Source organism: Crocuta crocuta, unplaced genomic scaffold (genome assembly GCF_008692635.1).
Source record: "Crocuta crocuta isolate KB4526 unplaced genomic scaffold, BGI_CrCroc_1.0 scaffold127, whole genome shotgun sequence".
Lineage (NCBI taxonomy): Eukaryota > Metazoa > Chordata > Mammalia > Carnivora > Hyaenidae > Crocuta > Crocuta crocuta.
In genome coordinates, this window is record NW_027532008.1 from 8643613 (window position 1) to 8656983 (window position 13371).

At 52.4% G+C, this 13371-nt stretch overlaps 1 protein-coding gene across 7 annotated transcripts in view; it reads left to right on the forward strand.

The window, feature by feature from the left end:
• TMCO4 (transmembrane and coiled-coil domains 4) overlaps positions 1–13371 on the forward strand; it is an 82599-nt gene that overhangs the window by 16152 nt on the left and 53076 nt on the right. For all 7 annotated transcript variants that reach the window (XR_013337968.1, XR_013337969.1, XM_077775569.1 and 4 more), the window contains 2 exons: positions 1143–1317; positions 2063–2090. Coding sequence is in view for 5 of the 7 variants with exons in the window: in XM_077775569.1 (XP_077631695.1) it covers positions 1143–1317; positions 2063–2090 (203 nt within the window). In the remaining 2 variants the exon portion in view is untranslated. The remainder of the gene's footprint in view (positions 1–1142; positions 1318–2062; positions 2091–13371) is intronic.

Sequence of the window (13371 nt, forward strand, 5' to 3'; positions counted from 1 at the left end):
CGGCCCAGTCTTGCTTCCTGGAGACTGAACCAGAACATTGTCAGGGCAGGATTTTAGCTGGTCTGCAGCGACCTCTCCACTGGGCTTGGGCACTGGTGGCTCTAGGGAGGGGGCAGGTGGGCTGCCTCAGATCCTTGGGGGCCGCCCGAGGTTGCCCACACCACCAGGGAGCTCTGTTTTGGGGAGACCTGGTTCCGCCCTGGCCCCATCAGAACCCAGTGTGAGGAACCCCGGGGTAGCGTGGTTGAGGCAGGCTGGGATGTAGGTTTGCAGAGAGACTTGGCCTCTAGGCCTCAGCCTTCTTTTTCTGGACTAGTAGAATCACCTCCTAACTGTCACCCTGCTCTGGACCCCTCTCCCCGCCCCCCCCCACCTGGTTTACCACAGTCACTGTGAGGAACAGTTTGTGGCTTTGAAGCGAAGTCTGATGTGGACTCTTCCCCAGGGGCCCAGACGCTGTGTGCTTCCCACAGCTCAGGGGGCTCTTCCCTCCTGGGGTCCTCCAGGGGTCCGTCCCCTGCCCAGGGACTCCTGTGGGACTGAAGCAAATGGCGGCCATGGGCACCATCGGAGTAAAGACCCTTCCTGTGTGCTTACCGCTTCTGCAATGACTGACTTGTTTCCTGGAAGCGTGTCCTCAGTGTTTTCCGACAGCGGCAAATCACCGTCTGTAGGATGCCTTTTCTAGCAGCTTCTAGCAGCTGCCTCTCACCTCTGCAGGTGGGTCTGGGCACTGCCTCTCTGCACACATGGGGCTCCGTTCCTGCCTCTGTCCTGGCCTGTCGCAGGCCACAAGGGTGTGTGAGTCACATATGTTCCTGCGTGCCTCTCACCTGAGGCAGGGGCATCCTGTTTCCCTGATTCCTTGGCCCCCAGCACAGCCTGGGCGCCTGTCAGCTCCTCACCCTCCTCCCTGTGGTTTCTCAGCCACTTTGGGAAAAGTTCTGGTGGAAGAAGGAGCTATGATCCACATCACCTGAAATTAAGTTTCTGGAGCTCCAGCTCCTTCCATGGACCACGTCACTGTGGGTTTAGTACAGGCCGGCCGTTGACACTCGTGAGCGCGTCTCACCCAAACATCCCGGCGGCCTCTTGAGAACTGTTCTCGGAGCCTTGGGGTCTAAGCCGTGTCTGCCTTTCAGCTCGTTCTGCACAGAGTTTGTGACAGGCCTGGTGAAGTGGCTGGAGTTGCCCGGAGCCGTCTTACCGACCATGACCGCTTTTGCCAATGGCCTGGGAGGCGAAGGAGCAGATGTGTTTGCCCCCATTTTATTGAAGGACCCCATCTTGAAGGACAACCCACTGGTGATCATTCAGGTACACCCACCATCCCCCCGGTGGTCGGGGGAGAGGGGGGCGCAGCTGGCTGTTGGGGAAAGAACAAATGATTTCCTTTCAAAGTCAGTCTGAAAACCGCTTCTAGTGGGGCGGGGTCTTTGAAAGATAAGGTAGCTTGTCATAATATCACAGGATGCTGATCAGAGCTAATAGTGAGTTACTACTACTGAATGTTTACTGCAACTTTAATTTAATATGTAAATGGTGCTTATTATGTGCTAGCACCTTACAAATACTAGCTCATTTAATTCTCAGAGCCACTTTATGAGTTAGGTAGTGTGATCATCCCCATTTTATAAGTGGGAAAACTGAGGCACAGAGAGGTTAAGGGACTTGCTCAGGGTCATGCCGCTTGACACATGACCTAGCCAGGAATTGAACCTTGGCAGTCTGACCCCAGAGTCCGGGCTCCTGAGTGCTAAGCTGTGGTGCCTCTTTTCAGAAGAGAAGCAGCTCCACTGTGTGTTCTGGGGTGTGCCGCTCACCTGCTCTGTGCAGTTACAGATGACGTGGGCTGTTGTCGAATCAGTGGATTTCCTTCCTTGAAATTCCCACACGTTTCTTTATTTGCCTGTCTGTGTGTCTGGCTCACCACTAGGACAAAAGGCAGAGCTATTTTGTCTGTCTTGTTCTCCCACTTAGCGAAAGTCAACAAGTGCTGTTCAAACAAGCAGATAGTTACGTATCAAACACATCGCTAATTCCTGTCCCTTTTTCCCCACAGGACCTTCTCAGCTTCTCCCTCCAGGATGGTGAGTTGATTTTCTAAGTTCTATCTATTTGGGGTCTCATCTCCACTCGTAGCCTGGAAAGCCGGTGACAGGTGCTGCGCCCTGTGGGCCCGCCCCCTCCCCCATGGTCTTTTGGTACAGAGAAGGAAAGGGACCCTGTGCAGTGGGAGAACCAGTAAGCACTTCATTCATGCCAGACACTGTGGGTGCTTGAGAGTTATTTCGTAAGGCCCCGTGGCTTGACCTCCTAAGCAGCTCTTGGATCTGGTTCCTTCGCTGTCTCCACCCGCCATCCCGGCCTAAGCCACCGTCACCCCCTCCTGGTGTCCTCAGGTCTTCCTGCCTCCATTCTAGTCAGCACTTTGTTCTCCACGCTGCCACTCAGTGATCTTTCCAGATGCACACGGGACCACGCGTGGCTCCTACTGTGCTCCAGAGAGTGGCCCCCGGCCCCACCCGGCCTCGTCTCTCAGCACACCCGTCCCCGCTTTCCACAGCGGCCTCCCCAAGCGCCTGTGCTTCCTGCACCGCGGACTTTGCACATGCCCTTCCCTGCTCATCTTGTCCAGTTACTTCCACCTTGCCTTCAACCCTCCGCTCAGGCCTCTATTCCCTGGGGAAGCCTCTGGCCTCCCATCTGGGATGCTCCTCCCAGCACCACATGGCCACGGCTACATTTGAATGGTTACGTGATTCTTTGCAGGCTTCCCCTCTGGACCGCAGGCACCAGGCAGGCAGAACCACATCTGGTTTTCTTTACCACGTATTTCTAGTACCTAACATAGCACCTGGGACACGGTCCATACTTGGTAGCTATCTGTTGAATGAATTAATGAGATAGATCTTATTGCCCCATTGTGTGGGTGAGGAAGTCGCTTCAGAGAGGTTAAGTGATTTACCCAAGGCTTCACAGCAAGTGGCAGCGTGGGATCCCACCTGTTTTCGTTCCTGGGGCTGTTGTAACAAATTACCGTACCCTGGGCAGCTTGAAGCTGCAGAAATGTATTCTCGCAGAGCTCTGGAGGCCTGAATTCTGAAAGCAAGTGTCAAGCAGGGTCTCGCTCCCTCTGAAGGCCAGGGAGGAGAATCCTTCTCGCCTCTTTCAGCTTCTGCGAGCTCCCGGTGTTCCTCGGCCTCTGGCCTTATCTCTCTGGTCTCTGCCTTCATCGTCTGTCCCGTGGCTTCCTCCTCCCTTCTCTCTCCTCTCCGTGCCTCCTGTAAGAACATTGTACAGGCTGCCCTCGTCTTTAACTTAATTATATTTGCAAAGACCCTTTTTCAAAATAAGATTGGAGGTTCCAGGTTCCAGGACGTGGATGTACCTTTTGGGGTCCCCAGTCCACCCACTGCAGCACCCCGGGGTGCTCTCCATCACACTCCTTCAGGGCTGCCTCACGAGCACTCCTCACGCCCGTAGCTCCGCATCAGGTTCTCCCCACCACCTCCTCTCTGCCCGGGCCCCCCTGTTACTGTGTGTGTGGCTTCTTCTGTTCCCTGGGCTGGCGAGGGACTTTGGCACCAAGACCTCCGATATTTATTCTGGCAGCAAGCAGGAAGGAGGAACAGAGAATGATAAGTAAAATCCCAACAGCCCCCAAACCATCACGTGGGGAAAAGTTACACCTTTAGGGAAAAACTACATAAAATTACATTTAAAAAGTACACAGGGAATGTTGCACCACCTCCCCAGGGGAGCCCTGGCTCGTGGGGAGCGGAGGGTGGGGGGAGGAGGAGGAGGAACGGAATCACGAGAAGAGGAACAGCATGCGCAGGAACACAGGAGGAAAGAGCACAGGGGGGAAGGTCACTGGGGGCAGGAGCCCAGCGCGCAGGGCTTTGGGCCACCTTGGCGGCTGAGCTGGGGAAGAGAGCAGGTGCATTTCACCCAGGTGGACTGTAGGAGGCGTCCCTGTCAGCCGGGCAAGAGGAGACACGGGCCTCAGGGAGGGCAGCAGAGATTCTGGGGGTTGAAGGGCTTTCCTGGGAGTCATTCTGATGGAGAGACTGCAGAATTGGTGAGACACCCGGTAGCGGAAATGCAGGACAGCGGCCAGGAGTGATGTCCCATCTCTGGCATTCTGGTTGCCCGATGCCCGTTGCCTGGGTGTTCGTATCCAGCTGGGGAATCCTGAGTGACCCTTTCAGGCAGAGTGGTGGTCAGCGACCCTAAGAAAGTAGGGAGCTGGGACCTCCTCAAGCCTACACAACAGGTCACAGAAACTAGTTTCTCACACACGCTTGCTACTAAAGCTTGTTCAGCGCAGTGTCCGCGACGATGGCAGAGCACAGAGGTCACCGTCCCTTGGGGCTTCTTCTTCTGAGATGAATGCATTTTTCTTTCATATTTTTTAAAAAGAAAGAGCCTTAAGTCCTTGCTTTTCATGGTGTGGTCCGCGGACCAGCAGTGTCAGCAGCGGGGAACTTTGGTCGAAATCCACACTCGGGCCCCACGCAGACCTACTGAACCAGAATCTGTGCGTTGACAAGATCCCAGATGCTTTATAGTCTGAGAAGCTCAGCTCTAAGGCTCAAAACCCAAACTATACTTTTTGGCCCGACTCTAACCAAACAGAATATTTTCACTCCGTATCTCAGAGCTGAATGGGGCCTCACGGGTGACTTGCTGAGCCCCAGTTCCCAGACAGGTGTGGCGTTAATACTCCTCTGTTTGCTGACGAGACTTGCCCAGGAAATGGCACAGTGGCCTGAGAGCATTGCTCAGTCATGACGCTGTTTTTTGTTTTTTTTAGAACAGAAGTAAGGAAGGGTTAATAATGTCTGATTCTCCCCGAATGCTCGCAGAGGAGAGGATTGAGTTTGCACGGAGACTCAAGTAGCTGGAAGGCACAGACACTCTCACGTTATAATCCTGTAACGACTAAGCCACCAACTGAGCACCCACTGAGTATCCACCGTCGCTAAGGGCCGTACCGCCAGCTCCCCCCTGCACGGGGGGGTTGTGGGGGGATGGTTGAGGCTCCTGCTTCCGTTTTGTAGGTCTGAGACATATGGTCAAGGTCATCTTGGATGAGTCTTTTGTTTTTCCAGTAGAGAGATTAAGGCCCAGAGAGGGGAAGGGGCTTCCCCTGGGACACACAGTGCTAAAGGCAGAGTGGGCCTCAGACCCAGGCCTCTGGCCTCCCGGGCTAGCACTTGGTCCCGTTGCCTTATCACTGGGTGGGAGGAGAAGCTGTCCCAGTGCATCCACATCTGCCTCAGTTTCTCCCTTTCCTTATCTGGAGAGCCGTGTCACCCCACCCCTCCTCCTGCCCCCCACCTGCAAACCACAAATCCTCCTGAGCACCCTTGGGCTACTAGGACACAACTTACCCCTCTCTGCCATGGGTTGACCTTGGCCACAGGTCTTGTTCCTGCAGAACAATTGGAGTGGGTTTAAAACCACATGCCTTATGTCACCACCTGGTACATCGTGCCCTACCGGGGGCGTTCTCTGAGCTGTGTTGAGCCCAACACTGCCTTTTAGATTCTATTGACAGTAACCACCACTTAGCACCTGTTAATGCAGGTCGCCATGCTGGCCCTTTTCACACATTGTCGCATTTCATCCTCACAGCCACCCTTACTGCAGGCAGCCCACCCACTTTACAGATGAGCAAACCGAGGCTCAGAGTAACTGAGTAACTGGCCTCAGCTAGTGAGTGGCAGAGCTGGACTTTCTAACCAGAACCTTAGCAGATTTTACCCACAAGGGTTGGGACACACAGAGGCATCCCCACAGAATGTAATAGCACCCCATATATGAATAACACCCATCCCTGATAACATTGGGGGGCCTTTGGCTTATCTGATGGCCTCGCCAGGTGCCTGCAGACATGAACAAGAGTGGCTTCAGCAGCACACCGGGACCCAGCGGGGGCGGGTGCTGGGGTTCCAAAGGTCTACAGAGGTCAAAGGCAGGACCTTCAAACCATCTAGACCACCGTCACATCATATAGATGGGGAAATGAGGCCCAGAGGTGGGGCTGGCTTGCGAGTAGTTCTCATGGCTAACTCTTTATCCATATTAACGAAGAACCAGGGACCAAGAAGTAGGGGCATTTTGGGAGTCAGCCTCCCTGGGTGTTAAAATTCAGGCTGTACTTTGGCAAGCTACTGAATGCCCCTGTGCCTCAGTTTCCTAAGGTATCAAATGAGAATAACAGGGGCGCCTGGGTGGCTCAGTAGGTTAAGCATCTGGCTTCGGCTCAGGTCATGATCTCAGTTTGTGGGTTCGAGCCCCACATTAGGCTCTGTGCTGGAGCTTCTCTTCGGATTCTGTATCTCCCTCTCTCTCTGGCCCTCCCCTGCTCACGCTGTCTCTCTCTCTCTCTCAAAAATAAATAAAAGACACTTAAAAAAAATGGGAATAACAGTAGTCTCACCCTTATAGGGTGGTGGTAAGGATTCAGTGAGAAACAGGTGCAGAGTGATGTGAACAGAGCTGGCCGCAAGTGCTGCTCATGAGTGGTGGGGTTTAGAGGCAAATGGCAAAGCCCCGGAAATCAGGAAACCTGGATACTCACCTTGTCTCTGAGACTCTCTCATTGTGTGACCTTGATCAAGTCCCTTAACCTCTCTGAACTGCAATATCAAATACAAATAAGGGACAACAGCCAGTTGCTCCTTAAAAACAACAAACAAACAAAAACTGTCTTTAGTTCTAAGAGCGCAGTTAGGGGTCTGGTAAGAGGAAGATCAATGTCAATGTTGGCCTGTTTTTTCAGGTTCTTACTTTCCCCATAAACTCCATGAGGGCAGGGCCCTGGTCTGGCTTGTTCACCATTGCATCCCAACATCTACCATAGTGATGGACATATGGTAGGCATATCATAATTATTGGATGGATAGATGGAAAGGTAGAGAGACAGAAGGATGAATGAATGGATAGGAAGAAGGAAGAGAGGAAGGAAGGACAAGCAGACAGAAGAGAGAATGGATGAATCAATGAATGGAGACATGGAAGGGTGGTGGATGGATGGATGGATGGATGGATGGTTGGATGGATGGACGGACGGATGGACGGACAGATGGCCTTCCTTTAGAAAATGAGCTTAGATATTAGCAAGGTGGTTTGTTCGAACTTGAGGGTTAAGCCATCTTCTTCTAGAGATTAGTAGGGTGGGAAGAGGCTTTCTTGCCACTTGGATTTCTCTCTGGGTGTGAGGTGGGGTGATTAGTCATGGAATCAGCCCAGGAAATCAATATTAAAGGCGGCATTTCTCAGAACTTCCTGGAAGTTTGACCTTTACCGACAGTGCTGGGATCTTAGTCACGAAACGGTGCCATGTTGGCAGCTGGGTGGAATTGTGTGTGCTCATCATGCCCTCCTCACCCAGTAACAACCCACCACACTTTCTCCCACACAACTGGAAAAATAAGTCTTCTATATGCTGAAGCTTCAACTGAATCTAAGCTGTTCCTACCAGGTTCCTCTCTACCAGGTTCCTCAGGCTCAGCACTGTTGGCATTTGGGACTGGATCACTCTTTGTTGTGGGGTCGTCCGTGCACTGTGGGATGTTGAGCAGCGTCCCTGGCCGCCACTCACCAGATGCCAGTAGCACTTCCTGAGTTGTGACAACCAAAAATGTCTCCATAGTTGCCAAATGTCATCTGGAGAGCAAAAAAATGTCCCTGGTTGAGAACCAGTGCTTTCGGACCCAGAATTCATCCATCTCAGGTGGGGCCGGTTTGTTTATACCTGGTAATCTTTATAAGTTATTCTAGTTGCTCTCCTAGGTCCTGCACATCGCAGGTCGATTGGGAATTGCTACACAGTATATAGTCCTTAGGTCCACTGCTGAGGAAGGTAATATTACCCCTACTCACTGGAGCAGAAATCAGGCTGAGGAGGTTAAATAAGTAGCCCAGGATTACATTTCCAAGTAAGTTTCAAAAATTCCATTCAAGGCAAAGTGAATGTCACTGTGAGCTTTGCACTGGTGCCCAGGAAACTTCACCTGACTCGCGGGGTTTGCCCTCTGTCCTCTGAATCCAAAGATAGCGTCAACTCCAAGCTGTGGGGCTGGACAGCAGCCTTAGTGCTGACTTGACTCCACTTTGTGATGAGGTCTCTATTCCTGAGTTGCAAAGCCTCCCTCCCCGATGAATCAGAAAAGTTTGAAGTGTTGGTGTTTTGGCGTGGTGAAATTGCAAACGCTGTCACCTGATTGCTGAGTTTTTTGTCCTCATCCTTGCAACTCATACAACCTGTTATCAGGATCCAAAGTGACTGGTTCATCCATCAGCAGGTAAGAACTGAGCGCCCACTGTGTGTGCCTGGTGCTGTGCGAGGGCCTGGGAGTGATTCTTGCCATACTGATACTCCTTGAGGGCCCACTGTATGCATGCCCTGAGCTAAGTGCTTTATACTAATTCATTAAACCCCACAGTGACCCTCGTATGCAGATGCTATTACTGTTTCCATTTTACAAAAGAAACTATAGCCCGGAGAGGGAAATAACTTGCCTGAGTCACATAGCTACAAAGTAGTGGGGCCAGAATTTAAACACAGGCAGCGTGGTTCCAGAGTCTAATCTTTTTTTTTAATGTTTATTTATTTTTGAGAGAGAGAAACAGACAGACAGACTGTGAGTGGGAGAGGGGCAGAGAGAGAAGGAGACAGAATCTGAAGCAGCTCCAGGCTCTGAGCTGTCAGCACAGAGCCGGAAGCAGGGCTCAAACCCACGAATCGTGAGACCATGACCTGAACCGAAGTTGGAGGCTTAACAGACTGAGCCACCCAGGTGCCCCGGCATGATTCTTTACATGCAAAAAAAGTTCACTTAGGGCAAAAATGGAGATATATTTCTAAAAGTTTCTAAAAGTCTGTCAGTTGAGGGCACGGTGGCACAGCAGGCTGAGTGGCAGTGGTACGTATACAACCCGAGAGTGTGTCATCAGACCCCAGGGACAGGAGTAAACACGAGTCCCCTCCTGCCTGACACGGTGCACAGCGTGGGTGCTAGCAGGGTGGTGCCGCCTCCCCTGGCATCTTAGCCTGGGAAGCTCCGTCTCTCTTTGTCTCTCCCAAAATTAAATTAAGAACAGAAAAAAGAAAATGTGGGGAGGGCGGGCTTGTTATCACAAGCCCTGGGGTGCAACGGGCGTTTCGTGCTGAGCTCCAGAGGTGCTGCCTGGCATCCGGTGCACAGGACAGAACTCACACCCATGTGCAACATGGAGTAGCTTCCCTCTTGGGAGATGCTGGGGTGGGGGAGCCTAGAAGTGCGGGTGCTGGCCCCTGCTCTGTCATGATCAGCCTGGGTGATGTCAGACACGCCCCTTGCTCTTCCTAGGCCAGAGGGACAGCTGGGCACCAAGGGCTTCCGCAGTGCGAGGTCGTGTGTCTGCCATGGGCACTGGGGCCGCTCTGCGGCTGTGTGGGGACTGGCACACTCCTGCCCAGCTGGTGGCCGAGCTGAGATCCCTAGGTTTCCCTGCCCTCCACCCCCCCGCAACCACCACCAAGATTGTCCAAAGAACAGGGTGATTTGTCACCTGCATGTGTGCCTGTGGACCACGGCCGAGGGCCACGCCTGGACTTGTGTGTGCACCCTTCATACCCCTGAACATCGAACACAGAAAATAGGATTTGCCACTGACCACATGGGTTTGTCCTGGACCCCCCAAACTCACTGCACGGTAGATCTGCCTTTAAAAGACAGCCACAGTGGGATGAACAATGGCTGGCATCAGATCAGATAACCAGCATTGTTATCCGTTGTTAACCCGGGTAACCCCTCTCTGGGCGGAGCGGCTCTGAAAGCTTCTGTGCACCTGTTCTTCCCTCTTGTACAAAGCTAAGCATTCCAAGCTCCTCGGAGCACTGGGAGGGCGACCAATCTCACGGGCAGGCTCCTCAGGTGATGCCCGGCCCTTTGGTAGGGGTGCCAGGGACAGTGGCTTTCCTTCCCGCCGAGGAAGCACCAGGGGCCACCTTGATCATGCCCCTGCTGCTGGGCGTCAGGGTGCCCAGACCCTCTCATACCAGGACGCCCCCTGCTGTGTGTCTCATCACAGGGACACCTGCTCCAGAGTGATCTGGGGAGCTTGTTAAAGGCACAGATGCCTGACCGGCACCAGCTCGCCTGTGACCTCCCACTGTGGGTCTCCAGGCCCACATCCCCACATCTGGATTCACGTGCTCAGTGACATGGAGACCCCCGTCTCCTGAGGTCATTGAGAGGTGGTAGTGCAGAGGCTGCTTTGGGGCTGTTCCAAGCCTATTTGACCTTGGACTTTTGTAGGTTCCTCCCAGGGGGCGGAGGGAGTAGGGTGGACAGGTACCCTGGGGCTGACCCTTAGTTCTCTGAACTGGAAGGGACCTCAGGAGACCAGCTTCCCTGACCTTAGTCCTTTGGGTGGGTTTGCAGAAGAGCTGGCCCAGGCGCTGGACTGGGACCTGAGTAGCCCTCAGGAGTAGCCCGAGTGGTCCCACTGCCCACTGCCAGGCAGGCTGGGGAAGATCAAAGCCTGACCCAGATCCAGGGGGTCCAGGAGCGAGGAGCAGAAGCCAAAAGCAACGTGTGGGCTTGGGAGGTGTGCAGAGACCATATTTTGCCATCTCAGCTGCGGTTCCCATGTCCTGGGCCAGGCCAAGGGCACAGCCTTTGCAGCCAGACCGCCGGCTTCACCACTCACCGGCTGGGTGACCCGGGGCAAGTGACCAAGCTGTCTGTGCCTCTGTTTCTTCTCTGATTAAATGGAGATACTATAGAGCTGCCTCCTCTAGTGGCTGTGAGGGTTCAGGGAATCAATGCATGTGGAGGGCAGCACCAAGCCTGGTTTCGAGTGAGCAGTGCACTAATGAATCTTCCGGTACAAATAGGATTATTAATCATACGGTGCTTCTGCCAGAAGGGGATACGAATCTCATCCAGCGTAATTATCCTCCCCTATTTAGGACCTCTCCCGACAGATCTGTCCATCCGTTCATTCCTACAAATACTCCATTCTTTACTCTTACAAAGATAATTACATATCTGCTTTGTTTTAGGCACAGGCCTAGGTGCTAGGGATGTACAGTGAATGTGTAGCTTATTTCCTAGATGGAGAGAAATTAGTCTCCATCTAGAAATTAATTTGTCTACAAACTAGTAGACAAATTAAAAAATCAAGTTTTAGGGGCACCCGGCTGGCTTAGTCGGTTAGCATCCAACTCTTGATCTCAGCTCAGGTCATGATCTCATGGTCTGTAGGTTTGAGCCACCCATCAGGCTCCGTGCTGACAGCGTGGAGCCTGCTTGGGATTCTCTCTCTCTCCACCTCTCCCCTACTTGCACGTATGCTCATGCGCTCTCTCTCTCTCTCAAAATAAATACATATTAAAAAATAAATACATAGGGTTGCCTGGGTGGCTCAGTCAGTTAAGCCTCCGACTCTTGATTTCAGCTCAGGTCATGATCTCACAGCCCATGGGTTTGAGCCCCACATCTGGCTCTGTGTTGATGGTGCAGGGCCTGCTTGGGATTCTCTCTCTCCCTCTCTCTTTGTCTCTCTCTCTCTTTGTCTCTCTCTCCCTCTCAAATAAATAAACTTAAAAAATAAATAGATAAATAAGTAAAAATTAAGTTTTAAATGGTGATAAGAAAATACCTCCTGATAAATGAATAGAAAGCAGTGGAATCAAGGAGGACTTCTCAGAGGAGGTAACATTTGAGGAAGGAACTGATAAGCAGGTCCAAGAGAGAGTATGCTAGGCACTGTCAGGACTTTGACATTTAAGAGTAACTCATCCCTGTAAGAGATGACCCTAGCCACAGGAGGAGAGAGGCCATACCCAGTAAACCCACCGTCTCCCTTGTCTCCTGGAGAAGCAGGACTCCGAGGGTCCTGGAAGCAGAGAGTAAGTCTCACTGGAGGTGGGAAGCAGAAAAGGGTGGACATGTCAGAGAATCCTGGCAGACAAGGGAGAGCTTCAGTTAATGAGCCAACACATCTTACTAATTGCTGGGCATCGTCGAGGGCACTGAGAGACAAGGAACAAAGCAAAGGTTTCTGCCCTCGTGGGCCCAACACTCTGGTGGAGAAAGCCAGACAATAAATCTATCCACAGATACAACAGTGGAAGGAACAGGGGATGGGGACAGCATGACCGGCAGTGAGCTGTTCTACATTAGAGGCGGATGGCTTCTCTAAGGAGGTAATAATTTGCAGCCTGACTGATGAGAAGGGACCAGCCTGGCAGAGCTCTGGGGGAGGAGCTTTCTAGTTAGAAAAGCAAGTGCAAAGGCCCTGGGGTAGAAAAGAGCTTGCCTTCTTGTTGGGCCAGATACAGGTGCCTGAAACAGGAATCAGTGGAAAGTGATGTGGAAGACGGGTAGGGGCCAGCTAATGTACAGCCCTGTGGACCATGGGAAGAAATGTGGATTTTTTTTTCCTGAGTGCACTGGGAGAATTTTTAGTTGGGGAGAGAGCATGATCTGCCATATGACTTTGCCCCTCTGGCTGCTGTGTGGCAAGTAGAATGCTGGCAGGCGTGAAAAATAAGTACCCACGTGATGGCTGGTAGTTGAAGAGGGAAAGTGGCCAGAGTGGCAATGGCAAGCAGTGGTGGTGAAGGTGGAGTGCCAGGGTCAGACTTGGGATGGATTTTGGAGGTGCCACTGACCCCATTAGTTGGACTGGATGTCAGGGTAGGGCAACAAGAAAAACCAGGAACAATGCCCAGGCCTTTGATCTGAGCTCCACAGCAGGATTAGTCAGGCCCTTGGGGAGTGAACTTGGCCACCTGGCAAGCTGGCGGTAGAGCCAGGACCAGAAAATCCCAGGGTCAAGGTTGCCGGAGACTCACTCACCCCAACCACCCACCACCTGTCTTAAAAGAACCTCAGCTCCAAGTCCCACAGTCTGGCCCCCAGTGGCCCTTAGAGGAGGCTGACATGCCAGAACCCTGTGCCTGAGAATATCTTGGGAGATGAATTACCTGTGCACTTGATAACCTGTATTCCAGAAGTGAAATCACTGCTGGCTTAACCAGTGGAGTATGAATTAGCAGCTAATTATAATTGCCACCAATTAATCACCAGGGCCAAGGCTGACTTAATTTCTACAGCTCGACTATCACCTGGGTGCAGTCATCTTTGATCCTTTGAGAAAGCAAGGAGCTCCTTTGTGAGCCTTTAATTGTCCTCGTAAGCCCGAGCCACGACGTGTCTGTTCCCCAGCACGTATACAGTTGCTCATCTAAGGAGTCAGTCCAGGACAGCAGGGCAAAGGCTGCCAGATCATGGCTCGCTCTAGTGCACGGAAGGGGCCGGTTTATGCTGCAGCATCTGAAACTCCAAACTTCAGGACTTGGGG